The sequence below is a fragment of the Camellia sinensis genome, chromosome 3 (assembly GCF_055761805.1).
Source record: "Camellia sinensis isolate YWXY chromosome 3, ASM5576180v1, whole genome shotgun sequence".
Taxonomy (NCBI): Eukaryota; Viridiplantae; Streptophyta; class Magnoliopsida; order Ericales; family Theaceae; genus Camellia; species Camellia sinensis.
The window spans coordinates 9166412-9182566 of record NC_138963.1 but is presented as its reverse complement, the minus strand read 5'-3'; the positions used below and the strand labels follow the sequence as shown (position 1 = coordinate 9182566).

Sequence of the window (16155 nt, the reverse complement as noted above, 5' to 3'; positions counted from 1 at the left end):
AACTAAACAGTGTGCCTCTTGAGGAGGTTTCTTTTTGAGAAGTTAAGTTTTAAGAACCGTTGAAGATGTTTTGTTGTATGTTTTGCTTATCTGTACGCTGGGCTAAGTCTCTCATGACATTAAATGTATGGTGATACAAGTCTTATAGAAGTTTGACATTATATAAGCTTAAAATTTATTTTCTGTCTCATGTATGCCTACATAGCTCTATGGACCTTGTATTTTGTATAATTGTTTTCGCAGCCCCTTATATTTTGTTATTCTGTTAAGAGGCCTTTGGTAATCCCAAGATTACTGGCCAGTTACGTCACTAAACCTAGAGGGGCGGGCTTGGGTCGTGATAGCTATTATAAGGGGTAGATTCTTAAAAAATCCAACCCCATCAGATCCCTTATATGATCCAAAAAATTTAGGATTACTACAGCGACTTCCCATTTGTAGGGAGTCACTGTAGTTCTCTCATATCTGATAAATTATTATTTTATTTCAATAGAAGGAGCAAAAAGGAAATAACAACAAACAAAACAACAGCAACAGAGCAGCGAAACACAACAGCCTAGACAAGGGGCCAGACGTCCAGAGGGTTGACCGGCCGGACGTCTGGGTGGACGATCGGCCGGACGTCCAGGCGGATGACCTCACTTTTGTTTAATTGAATGCCTATGGTAGTGACAAGAGCATATAGTGCTGCTCTACATGATCGTCAATGCTAATGGTTTTTCATCTTAGCTAAGCTTCGGGTTTGCATGGTCTATATACACACTTGTATTGCTAGATGTAAAAGACTGAGCAAAGAAAAAATAAAGAAAGAAAAATAAATTACTCTGTTTATATGGTTTGGTTTATACAAAATTGCTAATCATCTTGGCACAAATAAATCTATTTTTTTGAAAGATAAAAGTTGTAGTTACTACTTTGTTAACTGTTTGCAAATAGTGTTTGTGTTGATAGTTACATCCCAATTGCTTCATTTGGTAATGCCAATAATAGAGGTAAAAATTCAAAAAGGGAACATGGTTAGCTTACAATATGTTATGATAAATATACTCATGTTCCCATTGAATTTGTTTGAACTTCATGCCCTTTATCTGATATAGGCCAAGTTTGGCATGATCTAAATAATACAAAAAGTCAAAAAGTCATTATCCTATTTAAGTCACATCATCTTATTTAAATCACATCACCTCTCTAACACATCACATCAAACCCAACCAAAACCCAACCCATATAAGCCAATAAGTCAAAAAGTGCACTTTTTTAAAACATCCCAAACCAACCCTAATCACTATCTGCACAATAATTGCTATCTTATACTATCTGATATAATCACTGTGACACTCACTTATCTTATATTCCCATTGAATTGTTGCTCATACCAAATGGTTTCACAAAATGACGGTTAGGTTATTGAAAAAATGACTTTTGTTGTTTCAAAAATTCTACCATTTGAGTAGCTGCCTAATTGCTTCAACTGAAATTAATGACGTTGTTGTTTGAAAAATTCCACAATTTGCTTGAAATTGCAGAGTTGGTTGGCATGTGTTTCTATTATTTTATTATTAATAAAATATTTAAATTTAAAAGTAATTAAAAAGATTATTTTAATAAAATAAAGAAAGAATGGGGAGTTTAATGAGAAAAATAAATAAAAAAGTAATTTTGAAAATAAAGAATAATTCTTTTAATAACATTTTAAAATAAAATTTAAGTAAATTACTGGAATGCTCTTAGCCTCCGTTTGGGAAGTGGGTCGGCTTTTTGACTTTTTGACTTTTTTGACTATATGAGCCTGGGCTCAAAAGCTTAGTTTGGGAAGGGCTTTTGGCTTTTTAGATTTTTTAATTTTTAGATTTTTTAATTTTTTTGTGAGAGAAGAGTGTAATGATTATGGTGTTGGATGAGATGTTTTGTCTGTTGTGGCTCATGAGCCTATTCTGTCTTTTATGATTCATTGAGTCAAAAAAACCCAATGAGCCCTTGCCAAACCAACCCTTAGTTAGGACAAATTTGACGTCAAACACAAATATGCCCATTAATTGTTAGTGTTTTACTAGGTAGGAGTAGGAGGAGTGCGGGGAAGGAGATGAGTGTTGGTAGAATCTATTATACTTTTATATTATATCATTTTAATCTCTACATGTGTAATTATATCTTACTTTAAAGTCTCGTTTGGCAAGTGATTTTTTTAATTAAAAAATTAATATTATTAAAAAAATTAAAAAGTTAATAATTTACACAAAAAATTAAAAAATTTATTTTCTTTTTACTTTTTATACATCTTTTTATTAAAAAAAAAATCATTTTAAATATACTAATTTTTTACATCATATTTTAATTAAAAAATCAAAAAATTATTAAAAAAATTTGTTCTCAAACGAGGACTTAATACACATTACTTGAGACACAAAATTAGGAGTAGGATCGTTTTGCAATAATCCACCATTTTTGGATGGTTGGAAAATTGTATTCTGGGCTCCTAACCCACCATTATGCAATAGGAAAATGATTGGTGGCCCTAAAAAAGTTGGCCCTAATACCCCTAATTTCCATTTTTGGAAACTGTTTTTTTTTTTCTTTCTTTTTTCCTTTTTTTTTTTTTTTTTTTTTTACCTAAAATGGCATTTCGGGGCATTCGAGCCCCGAAGCCTCGGGCCCTCAATCAGCGCCCTATGCAATAATAGGTTATTGTAGATAATCCTAATCCACAAATTTATAATCTACTTATTTTATACTTTTTATTTTTATTTTATTTGTAATAGAGAAATTTTTATAAAAATATGAAGATTCACATTGTTTGGTTTACACTGATTTTCTAAAATTTGATTTTTTTATTTCTCGTATTTTTTTTTTGTTTTTAATAAATTTTTTTAATATTTTACACAATTTTTTTTAAATTTTTTTTCTATACACCTAATGTACATACACTTAGATAGTATAATAGTTATGATTTTTTTTTAAGAAATCGCCAAATATAAAAAAAAGTTACGAAAATTCATTACACTTTCATATTTTGTTATAGACAATAAATTTTTAAAAAATTTGGATAAATTATAAATACATTTCTTAAGATTTATTTTAAGTACAAATTGTCCCTGTAAAAATTTGGATAAAATTGTTGCACAAACTTTATATTTTTTAAATATATTAAGATTAAGTAAATCTAAAAAGCAAAAAGAGAAATTTAATAAAAAAAATCAAATTTTTTTTTTAAAAATTAAGAATTAAAAACTTAAAAATTTATTTTTAAAAATCAAAATCAAGCAGAGTAAAATATTTATTACATTGGGCAGGCCTGATCTGTTTCAATAATTTTGGGCTGGACACCCCAATCTCCCATTCTCACTCTTAGCCATAAACAACTCTCTGTCTCTCTCTCACCACTCTGTAAGTAAAACCACCAAGCTCCAATCTTCTTCATTTTTCATCAATGGCGTCAATCAATTTCGGTCCTTTCGGCGAAAACTGGTTCAAGAAACCCCCAAACCCTTTCCAACCCATAAACCTCCTCTCACTCACCGAGTCCCTAAACCCCTTCAAAAACCCACCTTCCAAAACCCCAAATTTCTTCGCATCAATCACCAGCTCAACCTCCTCCAAAAAACCCCCAAATCGTCCTGATTACAAGCAAATGCTCGACCAGTTCTACTGGGAATGCGAAACCCTACCCGATCACAGACACACCCCAGAAGTCGAAAAAATCCTCAATGAAGACCCACTTCTTGAAAAGAAGGAAAACCCAACTCCAGAAGAGGTTGAAGAGAACAAGAAATGGTGGGAAGAGTTTGAGAGCAGTCCGGTGATTCAGTTTGTCAGAAGGTCTGAAGAGATTGCTGATAAGATCAATGAATTGGAGCTGAAAGAGAATGAGAGTCCGTATAGGAGTGAGGACGCTAAGCTGTGGAAAGCGGTGCCGCCTGTGATTGGGTTGGATGGGAGGCCGATGCCGAGGAAGGCGATTCAGACGAAGAGGCAATCGGATGACAAGTTCTGGGATTTTGCTAGGCAGTTCTTTTTTGGATTATGGGGGTTTCGGCAACGGCCATACCCGCCGGGAAGACCGATTGATGTTGCTCAGGCAATTGGCTATAAGAAGCTCGAGAACCGATATTATGATTGTAAGTCTGTTTTTTTTTATATCAAATTCTCTAGGTTTTTGAAGTTAGTGGCTTATTTGAATTCTGGGTTCTTTGCATTGTGTTGTTTCAGTGTTAATTGTTTGTGGGTGTTTTATGATTGTAAGTCTGTTTTTATATCAAATTCTCTAGTTTTTTGAAGTTAGTGGCTTATTTGAATTCTGGGTTTTTTGCATTGTGTTGTTTCTGTGTTGATTGTTTGTGGGTGTTTTATGATTGTATAAGTCTGTTTTTATATAAAATTCTCTAGTTTTTTGAAGTTAGTGGCTAATTTGAATTCTGGATTTTGTTGGATTGACTGTTTGTGGATGTTTTTATGATTGTAATCTGTTTTTATATCAAATTCTCTAGCTTTTCCAAGTTAGTGGCTAGTTTGAATTCTGGGTTTTGTTGGATTGTGTTGTTTCACTGTTGATTGTTTCTGGGTGTTGTATGATTGCAAGTCTGTTTTTATATTGGATTTTCTATCTTTTTTAAATGGTAATGACTAGGGGTGTGCGCGGTGCGGTTCAGGCGGCAAATTGCAGTTTGGGCAGTTTTTGGCGGATTGACGAATATTCTAACTAATTATCATACATTTACATAATATATAATACTAATTTGTATAATATTTTTTAGATATATAACATAAAGTAATTTTACATATATGTTTCATATATATAATCACTAATTTGTAATAAATTTCATGTCTTAAATCTCTCTCACACTCATTTTTACATTGATATTTCATTGGAAGTTAAAAAATATATATGTATTAACTATAGCGGAGCGGTTTGGTTCGGTTCGGTTAGTGGATTATAAATTTTAAAGTTTAAACCGCGGTTAGCGGTTAGAGCGGTGCGGATTGATGCGGATCGGTGCGGTTTTAACAGATTGTGTGGTATTTTGCACAACTCTAGTAATGACTAAGTTGAATCATGGGTCTGTTGCAGTGTTTTTTAAGGCGAAAAACGAACCGAGGCGACAAGGTCTCCTAACGCCTAAGCGCGAGGCGATGAGGGTTTCATCGAATCGAGGCGACCACAAACGATATTTTGTTAAAATAAATAGTATCACAAAAATATAAATATTTTCAAGAACCATCATGCATTTATCATTCCAAATACTAAATATCCAACAAAGACAAATACAATCCAACACTCCAAAGGTTCTAAAAATCATCTTCAACATCAAGCAAGTGAACTTCTTCTTCATTTATCATTCCAAATACTAAATATTCAATGTTACGAAACGAAGAAACAATTTAAAAGCAAACAAATAAACAGTTTCGGCATAAAGAAATTAAAGAACATCTAATTCTAACCAACCAAGCAATTGAAAATTTTTCATTAAATAATTGAAATTTTTTAGCAAAATAATTAAAAAATTTCAGCAAAATTAATTGAAATTTTTTCATTAAATAATTGAAATTCTTCAACAAAATAATTGAAAATTTTTCAGTAAATAATTGAAATTTTTCAGCAAAATTAATTGAATTTTTTTCAACAAAATAATTATATAATTAACGCAGAAAAATAATTGTAAAATAACAAAAAAATAATTAAAAAAAAAAGAAAGAAGGCAAGGAGAGAAAAAAATTAACAGAGTAGAGTTAACAAAATAATTAACAGAACAGTAGAGAGAGAGAGAGAGAGAGAGCAAGGAAGAAGAGAGTATACAGAGTATAATTTTTCAAAGCAACAGAGTAAAAAAAAAATAAAAAAAAATAAAAAAAATAAATTAAAAGAAAAAGAAAAAAAAAGGGTATGCCTATAGAGTATAATTTTTCAGATCAGAGTCGAAAAAAAAAAAGATGAAGAAAGGAAGAAGAGACGAAAGGAAGAAGAAGAAAAGAAGCAAAGAAGATGAAGATGAAGACGCAGCAGTAGGAGGAGAAGAAAGGAAGAAGAAGAAGAAAGGAAGAAGAAAGGAAGGTACTCACCTTTGTCCGGAGAAGGAAGAAGCAGCCGCAGGTAGTCAGTCAGTCGTTCGAAGCAAATGTCGACTGAGAGGAAGTCGACTTAGGGTTTCTACTGAGAGGAAGTCGACATATTTAGTAGAAAGCAATTATAAAGTGCATCGCATGTTCACAATTAGCACAAAAGTCATTCAAATGAAGGGCCCAGATCTGTAGAACTGAAATCAGACCGAAATTAATGAAGCGTCGCTTCGAATCGCCTCTCGCTTCGTCGCCTAAGCCTCGCCTCATGCGCTTCGACTTTGCCTCACCATTTCGCCTCGCCTCGCCTCGCCTCAGTGAGTCTGAAGCGCTACATCGTCGCCTCGCCTCGCTTAGCGCTTAGGCGAGCGCTTACTCACGCCTCTGATAACACTGGTTTGTTGTGTGGTGATGTGTTTTTTCACTGTTGATTGAGCATCTCCAATCCTCTCTCTCTCTCTCTCTGACACACACACGCGCGCACACACACACACATTTAAGTGAAAATTTGGGCATTTCCTTTTTTTGTTAAACCTGTTTTAACCATTTTTCGATGAAAAAAAACCATCTCAAATCCTTACTCTTTTTAAAATTTCATCAAACTTGAGTAAAAATATGACTGTTGGAAATTTGGTTCATCCTTGATTTTGTGAAAATTGAAGTCTCCCTTAGTTTGATACAAGTTTGATGAAATGATTGGAGTTCATTTTTAGCTCTTCATTCATCAAATTTGAATTTGATGAAAGAATTGGTGATGGATTGGAGATTCTCTTAGTGCGTTGATTTTAGTTCCAAACATGCTTATGTATGTGGGAATCGGTTTATGCATGTCATTGTTTGCACATTTCTCATAATAATTCTCAAATTTGTATACGTAAGTGTTCCAATTTGAATCCTGGGTAGTGTGGTTTTTGCTGTTTCAGAATTGTATGTATTTTTGTTTTTAACATCCAAATGATTCCAATCCAGTGTGCACTTTACTATGTTGTTAATCACATCCATCTTTCAACTTGCTTTTAGGCAAGATTGACCTATGAACATTTGAAATGTAATATTTCATTTTTGTCATCCTTGTTTTTCAGTTATACTTTCACAATCTTGTAATCTAGTAATGTTGTTATAATGCCTTTGTCCTAGTTATTATGAGGAGTAGCGGTTGGTATTACAAGGATCGACTGGGTCATTCAAGGGGACCAATGGAGCTAATACAGCTTAAGACTGCTTGGGGTGGTGGGATAATTGATAAACACACTTTCATTTGGGGTGAGGACATGGATGAATGGGCACCAATTGGCATGGTTTATGGCTTGGAACGTGCAATTGCCACTTGGGAAGGTTTGTATACCCTTCCCCATTTTGTTTTGACATATGTTCTATCTGTTTAAGTTTTGTCAGATTTACTCTTCTAACTTCCCTTGTGAACGTGGAATGACCTAGTTGGATTATAGCCATAGCTCATAGGAATTGTCTTCAACAGCATAACAGAAACATCTGGCATCCATGTGTGAGGGGTTATTCTTGCTAACTCACCAAGTATCCCAAAAGCTTGAGCTATTAGGAAACGGGCCCAACAATGCATATCAACCTCATCTTGCATGTAGAGATACAAACATCTATTATCAATACATAGATAGAAGAGAGAATGCAAAAACGAAAGAGAAAGAATGCAAAAGGAGAGTCTTGAACCTAAAACCTCCTCCAACCTAATACAATGTTAATTCACCAAGTATCCCAAAAGCGTAGCCTGTTAGGAAAAAGGCCTATCAATGTAAATCAAGTTATCTAACAGTTCTGACCTAGAAAGTGAAATCTCAACTGAATCTTAGCTTATGCTTGGTTGATCTCCAGTTAGGTTAGGTGCTGCCGCAACAGCTTTCATTCACAAACTACAGAAGGGTATACCTCCATGGGTGCCTCTCAAGGGTCACGAGAACAAAACCTATAAGCAGCTCCAGGAAGAAGCTATTGAAAGCAAGAGACGTGATTTAGCTGTGCTGGAAGCTAATGATGGTATGTGGCCGGGTGTAAGAACCCCTAGTCATGCCTTGTTTCTTTGGGCTAGTGGCTCTGAGCTATCATCAGTTTTGGAAGCTGATCACATGCCAAACAAATACATCCCAAAAGAGCTTAGGTATCACTACAATCTTTTAGATGTCCTTACTATATCTGTTTGCTGTGGAACAGCTGTGCAAAAGTTATTTTGATATCTGTGTTTATCTATGTTATTGCTCATATCGCAAAATGCAGATTCACTATCGGCCATATAATTTATTTTTGCCGTCGCTATAAGACATATTACAATTTACAGCTTCTAACCACATGGAATCAAATCTAAGCACTGTGATCAGTAGGGCCTGTGGTATGAAATCGTTTTATAGTCTGTCTGAATGTTTGTTATAACTTGTGTTTTTTTGTGCCATTTCATATGGTGGTCAATCAACTTTATGAGCTACATTTGCTCATTGAGTTCACCTCACAAATTTTCACGGCAACACTAATCAGTGTGTTTGGTTTGAGTTTTTTGGATTAAATTTTTTGAAAATTCAGTTTTTTGATTTTCGTGTTTTTTTTTTGTTTTTAGTGAATATTTTTAAAATTTTAAGCATTTTTTTTACTTTTTTAGATGCACTTTACTTAGATGTATCTAAAAAGTAAAAAATTTGTAAAAAAATATTTTAAAAATTTAATAAATACATAAAAATATAAAAAATGTACTGAATTCTCGTTTTTTTTTTTGTATTTTTGGTATTTAGTGAATTTTTAAAAAGTTTTTTTCACAAATTTTTTACTTTTTAGGTATATTTATGTTAGGTATGTTTAAAAAGTAAAAAAAAAATTGCTTAAAATATTAAAAAAATTCAATAAAAACAAAAAAACACGGAAAATAAGAAAGTAGAATTTTCTGAAAAGTGTTTTTAGAAAAACACAACCAAGCATAGTGAATTAATTTTGAACCCAGTATTCATTGGACTGTAATTTACTATAGGTTGAAAGCTGCAAATACTTTTGAGTTGGTCCAGCAGAAGCAATCGGTACCACCAATATAGATTTATTTTACTTTTTCCCAGCTCTTTTTGCAGAAATAGGAGGGACATAGAATTTTGATGTCGACGTTGTGTATTGCAGTTCTATTTCCTTCCTCCTTGTACCCTGAAGAATCAGTGGTAGAAGTATGGTTGAGGATGCAATTAAATGATGCATAGTTCTGGTTGAAATAGAGAAGGGAAAAAAGAAGGAAATATACTTTTGTGTTTTCAATGCCTTCTAGTGTCACAGGATCAGTCACACTTCTGCAATAAAATTGTTGGTTGATTATGTTTGAATTTATCTGAGTCTTTGAATTATACAATTTTGCTTTGAACAAATATTGTTTGTGTTCCAAAGTAATCATTCAAATTTCTGGTTGCTTCTATGATGAGGCAGGGTTGAACTGGCTAAAGCTATTCCTGGGCTGAGGCCATGGGAGGTTTTAAGTGTTGAACAAGCTATGGATCAGATAACATATGGTGGTGAGTGGTACCGGGAACCTCTTGGTACATTCACAACAGGTCCTCCATACATCAGGCATTGGAATAAGGATGTTTTGGTACATTCTCATCACCGTTCTCTTGCATTTAGCTTTCTATTTGTTTGTGTTTTTTTTTTCCCAAGTGAACAATGCAAACAAAACAGTTTTACTTGCTGCTATATGTCATAATGACTAGTAGCCATCAAATTCAGAAAAGCCTTGGAATTAATAAAAATGGGCAATCCTGAGCCAAATCTGTTTTTTTGAAAACAAACAAAGATTCAGAAAGTGAAAATAAAAAAGGGATAGGTTGACTGCGTTGATAGAGGAATACTTCCACTGAAACTTCAGAAAGGATGAAGGAGAAACCTATATTATACATGTGCATACATACTGAAATACTGTATCAGATGATTTATGATGACCCAAATCTGTATCCATGTTGTGGAGCGATTCCATGTTGAATAAAGAATTGAATATTCATTGATCAAATCATTTACTCCATAGTTTGTTTGTTGCCAACCACACTAATCTGGGTTCATTAACTTGTTCAGACTCGGGTAGATTCTATTCTGGGCTGTCTTGCTTACGCGATTGTGGGCTAACTTGAACATTCCCTTCTTTGCTTTTGTGGTGTTGCAGAGAATGTTTAGGATTTTCTATGACCTGAGCTTGCAAGTGTACAGCCAACTGGAGCAGACAATTCCAGGTTTTAGTAAAGTAATGGAGAAGGTCCACATAGACGCTGATGCAAGGGATGCCAGGCGCAAGGCGAGGAGGGAGGCACAGAAGAGAGCGCAGGAGGATATTGCATTCGGTCGAGTTCAAAATAGGAAGCCCTAATTTTTGTATATTAAATTCCTACACTTCAAGTTCATATTGTCTTCTCCTAAGTTCGTCTTCTGCCTGTACCACAACCTTTTATTCAGTTATTGAGCAAGGGATGTTTACTTTCTTTTCAAATGGCAACACTCTGAATTTTGGAAACCAATTGGGCATAGTACATACATGTGTTTGCTTTATATATCCAAGGTTTTAATTATCGTTTGATGCACATTGTATTGGGTTTTTAGTCTCGTGATACCGATATATGCAGACTAGTGGAAATGAATGCGTGATATGTATCAGGCTAATAAGTTTGTGTATGTTGATTACGAAAATACATTTTTGGTTGATTTTTGTTTTTTTATAATTTCAAACATCAAGATATTTGAAAAATATTTGTTTCTACAACAAATATAAGTTAATTTGTTTGTGATGGTTCTGATATAGTATTAAATTTTCATTTGGGAACATGTTATTTTAATAATTTTTAGACTTTTTAATTAAAATATGAGGTAAAAAAAATTAGTATGTTTGGAATGATTTTTTAATTTTTTATGAAAAGATGTGTAAAAAGTAAAAAGAAAATGAAATCTCTAACTTTTTGGTATAGATTATAGTTTTTTGATTTTTTTAATAATTTTGTGACTTAGGCCTAAGTAGTTATGTGTAAATGGTAAGATTTAAAAGATGAAATGAGTAAAAAATTATATATTATGAATTTGTATATATATATATATATATTTTAATCTTAAATGGTTCATAAATTCCTAAGACTCAAAATTGAGGATCTCACGAAAGTTTATTCAGTTGATTTATCAACTCTATTTAAGATCAAAGTCACATGTTCTAACACTAATTTTACAAATACTAAGCTGTCGTTTGGGAACAGGCTAATTTAGTAATTTTTTGGTTATTTGACTAAAATATGAGTTAAAAAAAACTAATATGTTTGGGGTGATTTTTTGACTTTTTACGAAAAGATGTGCAAAAAGTAGAGAGAAAAGAAAAAATTTGATTTTTTAGTATGAGTTGTTGGTTTTTTAACTAATTTAGTAATTTTTTGACTTTTTAACTAAAAGGGAGGGTTCCCAAACGAGGCCTAAATAACTCATAATTTATCTCCAAAAGTTCATTACTTAAATTTTCATAAAATTTATTAAACCCATTTAGATTCATGTAACAAATTATGTGGGTGTTTGGGAAGTGACTATTTTAGAGACTTTTTGACTATTTTAATAGACTATTTTAGTTTTTATGTTTGAAAAGTTAGGATAGATTTTTGAGTTTTTGTATTGAAAAATGTGTTTGAAATGATGTTTAAGGCTGAAATTACAAATTTGCCCCTAACCTCATTTTTTTCAAAATTTATCTTAAGGGCAAATTGTCATTTACTAAAATGTGCCTACACTGTGGGCCTATGCTGAACATACATTGTGCCTACACTGTCAACGTGACAGTGTAGGTTGCCCCATGCCCATTTGTATTTTTTTTTTTAATATAAATCATTAGTTTAAGGTATTTGAGACTGTTTGACTTTTCTAAGTATTTGAAGCTGTTTTAATCTCAAAAGTGGGTTCCCAAACACCCCTATATTAATCACCAAGGATCCTCTAGAGTGAAATTTCCCTAAAGTTTCAACCACACAATGTAGCACTCTAGGAAACTTTAGGGAAATTTCATCCTTGCTCTATATTAATTTAGATCCCTGAGGAGGCCAATTTTTTTTTGGGGGGGGGGTTTTAAAAACCAGGTCATGCCCTACCCGGGTTCAATTCGAACCCGGCCCATTCTGTAAGGTAACAAAGCCCTACCCCTACAAGGCCCAATCCATAGTTAGAAATGGCCCAAAATGCCCTTAGGTCTGTGATATATAATCACTTGGCTAGGGTTTAGCAACCCTCCATTCTTCCCAAAGCTCGAAGAACGCAGCCGATACGAGAGGCACATTGGAGTCGTCAAGTCTCGAGGGGACTGTTCTCTGAGCTTCCGGAACCACCATGGTCTGCACATCTCTCTCTCTCTCTCTCTCTCGTTCTCTCTCTCTAAATTTTCTCTTCTGTGATCTTGTCTACTTGATTTAACTCTGTTTGTTAATGAAAAGATTTGATTTTTGTGGTTTTATAAGCTTCGTTTTGATGCCATTTTGCTTATACAGATACATGTGATTGAGGGCTCTGATTGTTTTAGCTTTAGCTTTCTTAAATTCCATCTCTCTCACGGTCTCTATATCACACTCACAAAACCCAACGTCTGTTTTGTACACTTGATCACGATCTGTTGTTTGATAATCGGATGGATTAAAGTGTTTTGCAGATGCAAACTACTAATTCAGCTGTACTACTTACTCTTCTAACGAAGAAAAATAGGAAATGAAGAATGTTACATAGATTTATAATCAATGAAGGAGAAAATATTATTTTGAATAATGCAGACTTTTTACATATTGGGTGTTCTAAGTTTTTAGACTGAAGTGATAAATATATGATTTTTGTTTGGGTTGGGTACCATGTATAGATCTGGGAAAGATTACAGATAGGCTATTGGACTTTATATCTTTTATATTCTCACAATAACAAGAAAAATAACAGAATCCTTTCTAATTGCTATTATACTACATTTTTTTGATGGTTTCTGCACATTATGTTGAAGATGGTGGTAGAGTATTTAGGCTTTGCACAATTTCACGTCTGAGCTCTCTAGAATTGGTATTAATAACAAAACTCGAAAGTCTTAAGGAAGATAGTGTTAAGCTTCTTCATTTGGTGGATATGACCTAATATCTTTAAGCATGTGGTGTAAGTAAATTGTTTCTGCAATTGGGTTAAGGGGTGTTGACTCAGTTTGAGGTTTGCATGGAACAATTCTTCTTGGTATTAGGATTCATTTGGCCAAGGCCAAGCAATTGGGACAAGGCCTTGTTGTCGTGAGTTGCTTCAAACATGAAGTAGCAGTTGTTATGAAGAAATAGTGAATGTAAACATTTTAAAGCATAATGGTGAGGATCTTTAAGTTAACATTGTATTTAGGTTGCTTTTGTATTTTTAAATGAAAGAAGGTATATTTTTCTAGTAAGTAATCTAAACGGGAAAAAAGGCTTTTTGGTTTTTTGTTCTCCTGTATTAAACTTGTAAAGTTACCCTAACAGCATACACCCTATGAGTGTTGCACTGGCATTGGCCTTTACCTCTGATTATTTTTTTTGTCTCTAACATTGTGTTTTGTAACTTGTAATGAATTCTTTGGTTATTTGCTTTCATTATCAAAAGCCTTGATATGGTGCCACTTAAAGCTTCAATAGATATTAGAACATAGAGCTCAAATGGACAGAAGGAATATATTCACTATGCACTTGATGCTTAACTCCTTTTTATACTTCTTGTCAATTATTGCTTCTGAATAGAATTTTGTGAGTTCCAAGTAGCAAAAAGTGAAATAAATGCAAACCAAATATACCACACATAGTAAAGTTGCTATTGCCTTGCTAGTATGGAGTAGATAAAATGGTTGGACTTCATCAACTGATCCTCTTCGAAAAGATTTAAAATGGAAACATATAAAAAAATTATAGTGTCTTGTGGTGAAAATTCCTATGATTATTTCTTGGAATGTTCTGTTGTTACTGGAATTCATTTGATCTTGGATTACAGGCGAGAGGTTTGAAGAAGCATTTGAAGAGGCTCAATGCCCCAAAACATTGGATGCTTGACAAGCTTGGTGGTGCATTTGTGAGTACATCATCTCAACCACCTACTTATTTTGTTTTGCTTTTTTGTTTTCCCATCTTTTTTGCTTATCATTTTTGTCTCTTGTTTGTTCTCTTGCTTTGTTAATGTACTTCAAATGTTCTGGTGTGCAGGCACCTAAGCCATCATCTGGTCCTCATAAATCGAGGGAATGCCTGCCCTTGATTCTTATCCTGCGTAACAGGCTGAAATATGCTCTGACATACCGTGAAGTCATTTCAATCTTGATGCAACGTCATATTCTTGTTGACGGGAAGGTTAGGACAGATAAGACCTACCCTTCTGGTTTCATGGGTATGCCCTTCTACTATCAATTTTGGTTTCATGGGTTTCATTGGTATGTTCTTTCTTGCTCAACGTGCCAAAACTGTAGTGGATGAACAATATGGGGATGGAAGAGTAGTACTACATTGTTTATGGTTAAAATGAATCATGGGGCAGATATTACTAACCAAATTCACTTGTCTTATATAAGTAAAAAATGGCGTGGATATGCTTAGAATTGGAAAATAATAAGTTTTGTTTTCCATGTTTAGTTATGTGATTTTCATCTCTTAAAAATGTTGTGTGTATGCATCAGATGTTGTATCTATTCCCAAGACAAACGAGAATTTCCGTCTCCTTTATGATACAAAGGGTCGATTCCGTCTCCATTCCATCAGAGATGAAGAGGCCAAGGTTTGTTATTTTCTTAATTTTCATACTGATTCTTCAATTTTAAAGCAAGCGTTGTTTACATTACATGTTGATTAGTTGCTTTTGTCAATGGGAGATTGGGAGTATCTATGGCACTTGTGTAAGCTAGAACAACTGCTGTCTTTATGTTGGATAATCAAATATGAGAATAAAAATTCTCATCATATTCTTATATCATTTCATATTGACAACTGAACAATTGAATGCTCTCAATCACTTTCACTGGTTTTTGTCTTTTCGTTGTGGAGAAATTCTTTTTTGGACCTATTGAGCTTGGGGCTTTTTGGGTTGTCTTATTTATGTATATGCCCGTGTAATAATTACTATGAATTGTACATTAAACCAATAATTTTATGCCATCTGTCATTTTTTTTTGAATGTTTAGTCTGATACACTGGGGTTGGTCTTGTGCAGTTCAAGCTTTGCAAAGTTCGCTCTGTTCAGTTTGGGCAGAAAGGTATCCCATACATCAACACTTATGATGGGCGGACTATTCGCTACCCTGACCCCCTTATCAAGGCCAATGATACCATCAAACTTGACCTAGAGACAAACAAGATCACTGATTTCATAAAGTTTGATGTTGGGAATGTTGTCATGGTGACTGGAGGAAGGAATAGGGGCCGTGTTGGTGTCATCAAGAACAGGGAGAAGCATAAGGGAAACTTTGACACCATTCACGTTCAGGATGCCACTGGTCATGAGTTTGCTACTCGAATGGGCAATGTGTTCACCATTGGAAAAGGTACAAAGCCGTGGGTGTCTCTTCCCAAGGGCAAGGGTATCAAATTGTCTATCATTGAGGAGGCTAGAAAGAGGCTTGCTGCCCAAGCAGGTGCAGCTGCTTAAATTTTATGAATCAAGAGTTGTTGCAGCCGGGATTGTGATAGAAAACTTATGTTTTGTTCTTTTTATTTCTTAGTTACAGTATTGAACTAAATTTTGTTGCTGCGAATTTTGTTGAGACTTTGTTGGGTGATTTAGAAATTGAAGAATGTTGGTCATTTTCCATATTTCCAGAGATGATTTATTTGTTGTGTTTCTGTTCGTTACTGTCCAAGATTTTCTGCGGAGCTATTTGGTGGGTATGAATTTGAGAAAGTTTTTTTTTTTTTTTTTTTTTTGGGTGAATAAGACATAATTTTGAGAAAGTTAGTTCTACTGGAAAGGAGCTTTATATTATTTCTATTCAAAATTAGTTCTAATGGGGAGAATTTTTATTGTTTATTATGTTGACTTGAAAGTCAATTTATAAAATGCTATCTTACAATTTTTATGAAGAGAATTTTTATTGTTTATTATGTTAGTTTGAAAGTCAATTTATTTCTTACA

General features: G+C 33.8%; 2 protein-coding genes across 2 annotated transcripts; both read left to right on the top strand.

Annotated features, from left to right (window-relative positions):
• Positions 1–3283: 3283 nt before the first annotated feature.
• Positions 3284–10613, top strand: LOC114259988 (histone-lysine N-methyltransferase ATXR3-like protein). The gene is made up of 5 exons (XM_028200050.2): positions 3284–4115; positions 7189–7386; positions 7900–8182; positions 9475–9637; positions 10202–10613. The coding sequence occupies exons 1-5, from the start codon at positions 3428–3430 to the stop codon at positions 10400–10402; spliced, it is 1533 nt and encodes a 510-aa protein (XP_028055851.2). The 5' UTR covers positions 3284–3427; the 3' UTR covers positions 10403–10613.
• A 1458-nt stretch (positions 10614–12071) lies between these two features.
• On the top strand, positions 12072–15836 carry LOC114259916 (small ribosomal subunit protein eS4x). Its single transcript, XM_028199972.2, has 5 exons — positions 12072–12384; positions 14032–14109; positions 14241–14421; positions 14708–14805; positions 15238–15836. The coding sequence occupies exons 1-5, from the start codon at positions 12382–12384 to the stop codon at positions 15670–15672; spliced, it is 795 nt and encodes a 264-aa protein (XP_028055773.1). The 5' UTR covers positions 12072–12381; the 3' UTR covers positions 15673–15836.
• The last annotated feature ends 319 nt before the right edge of the window (positions 15837–16155 follow it).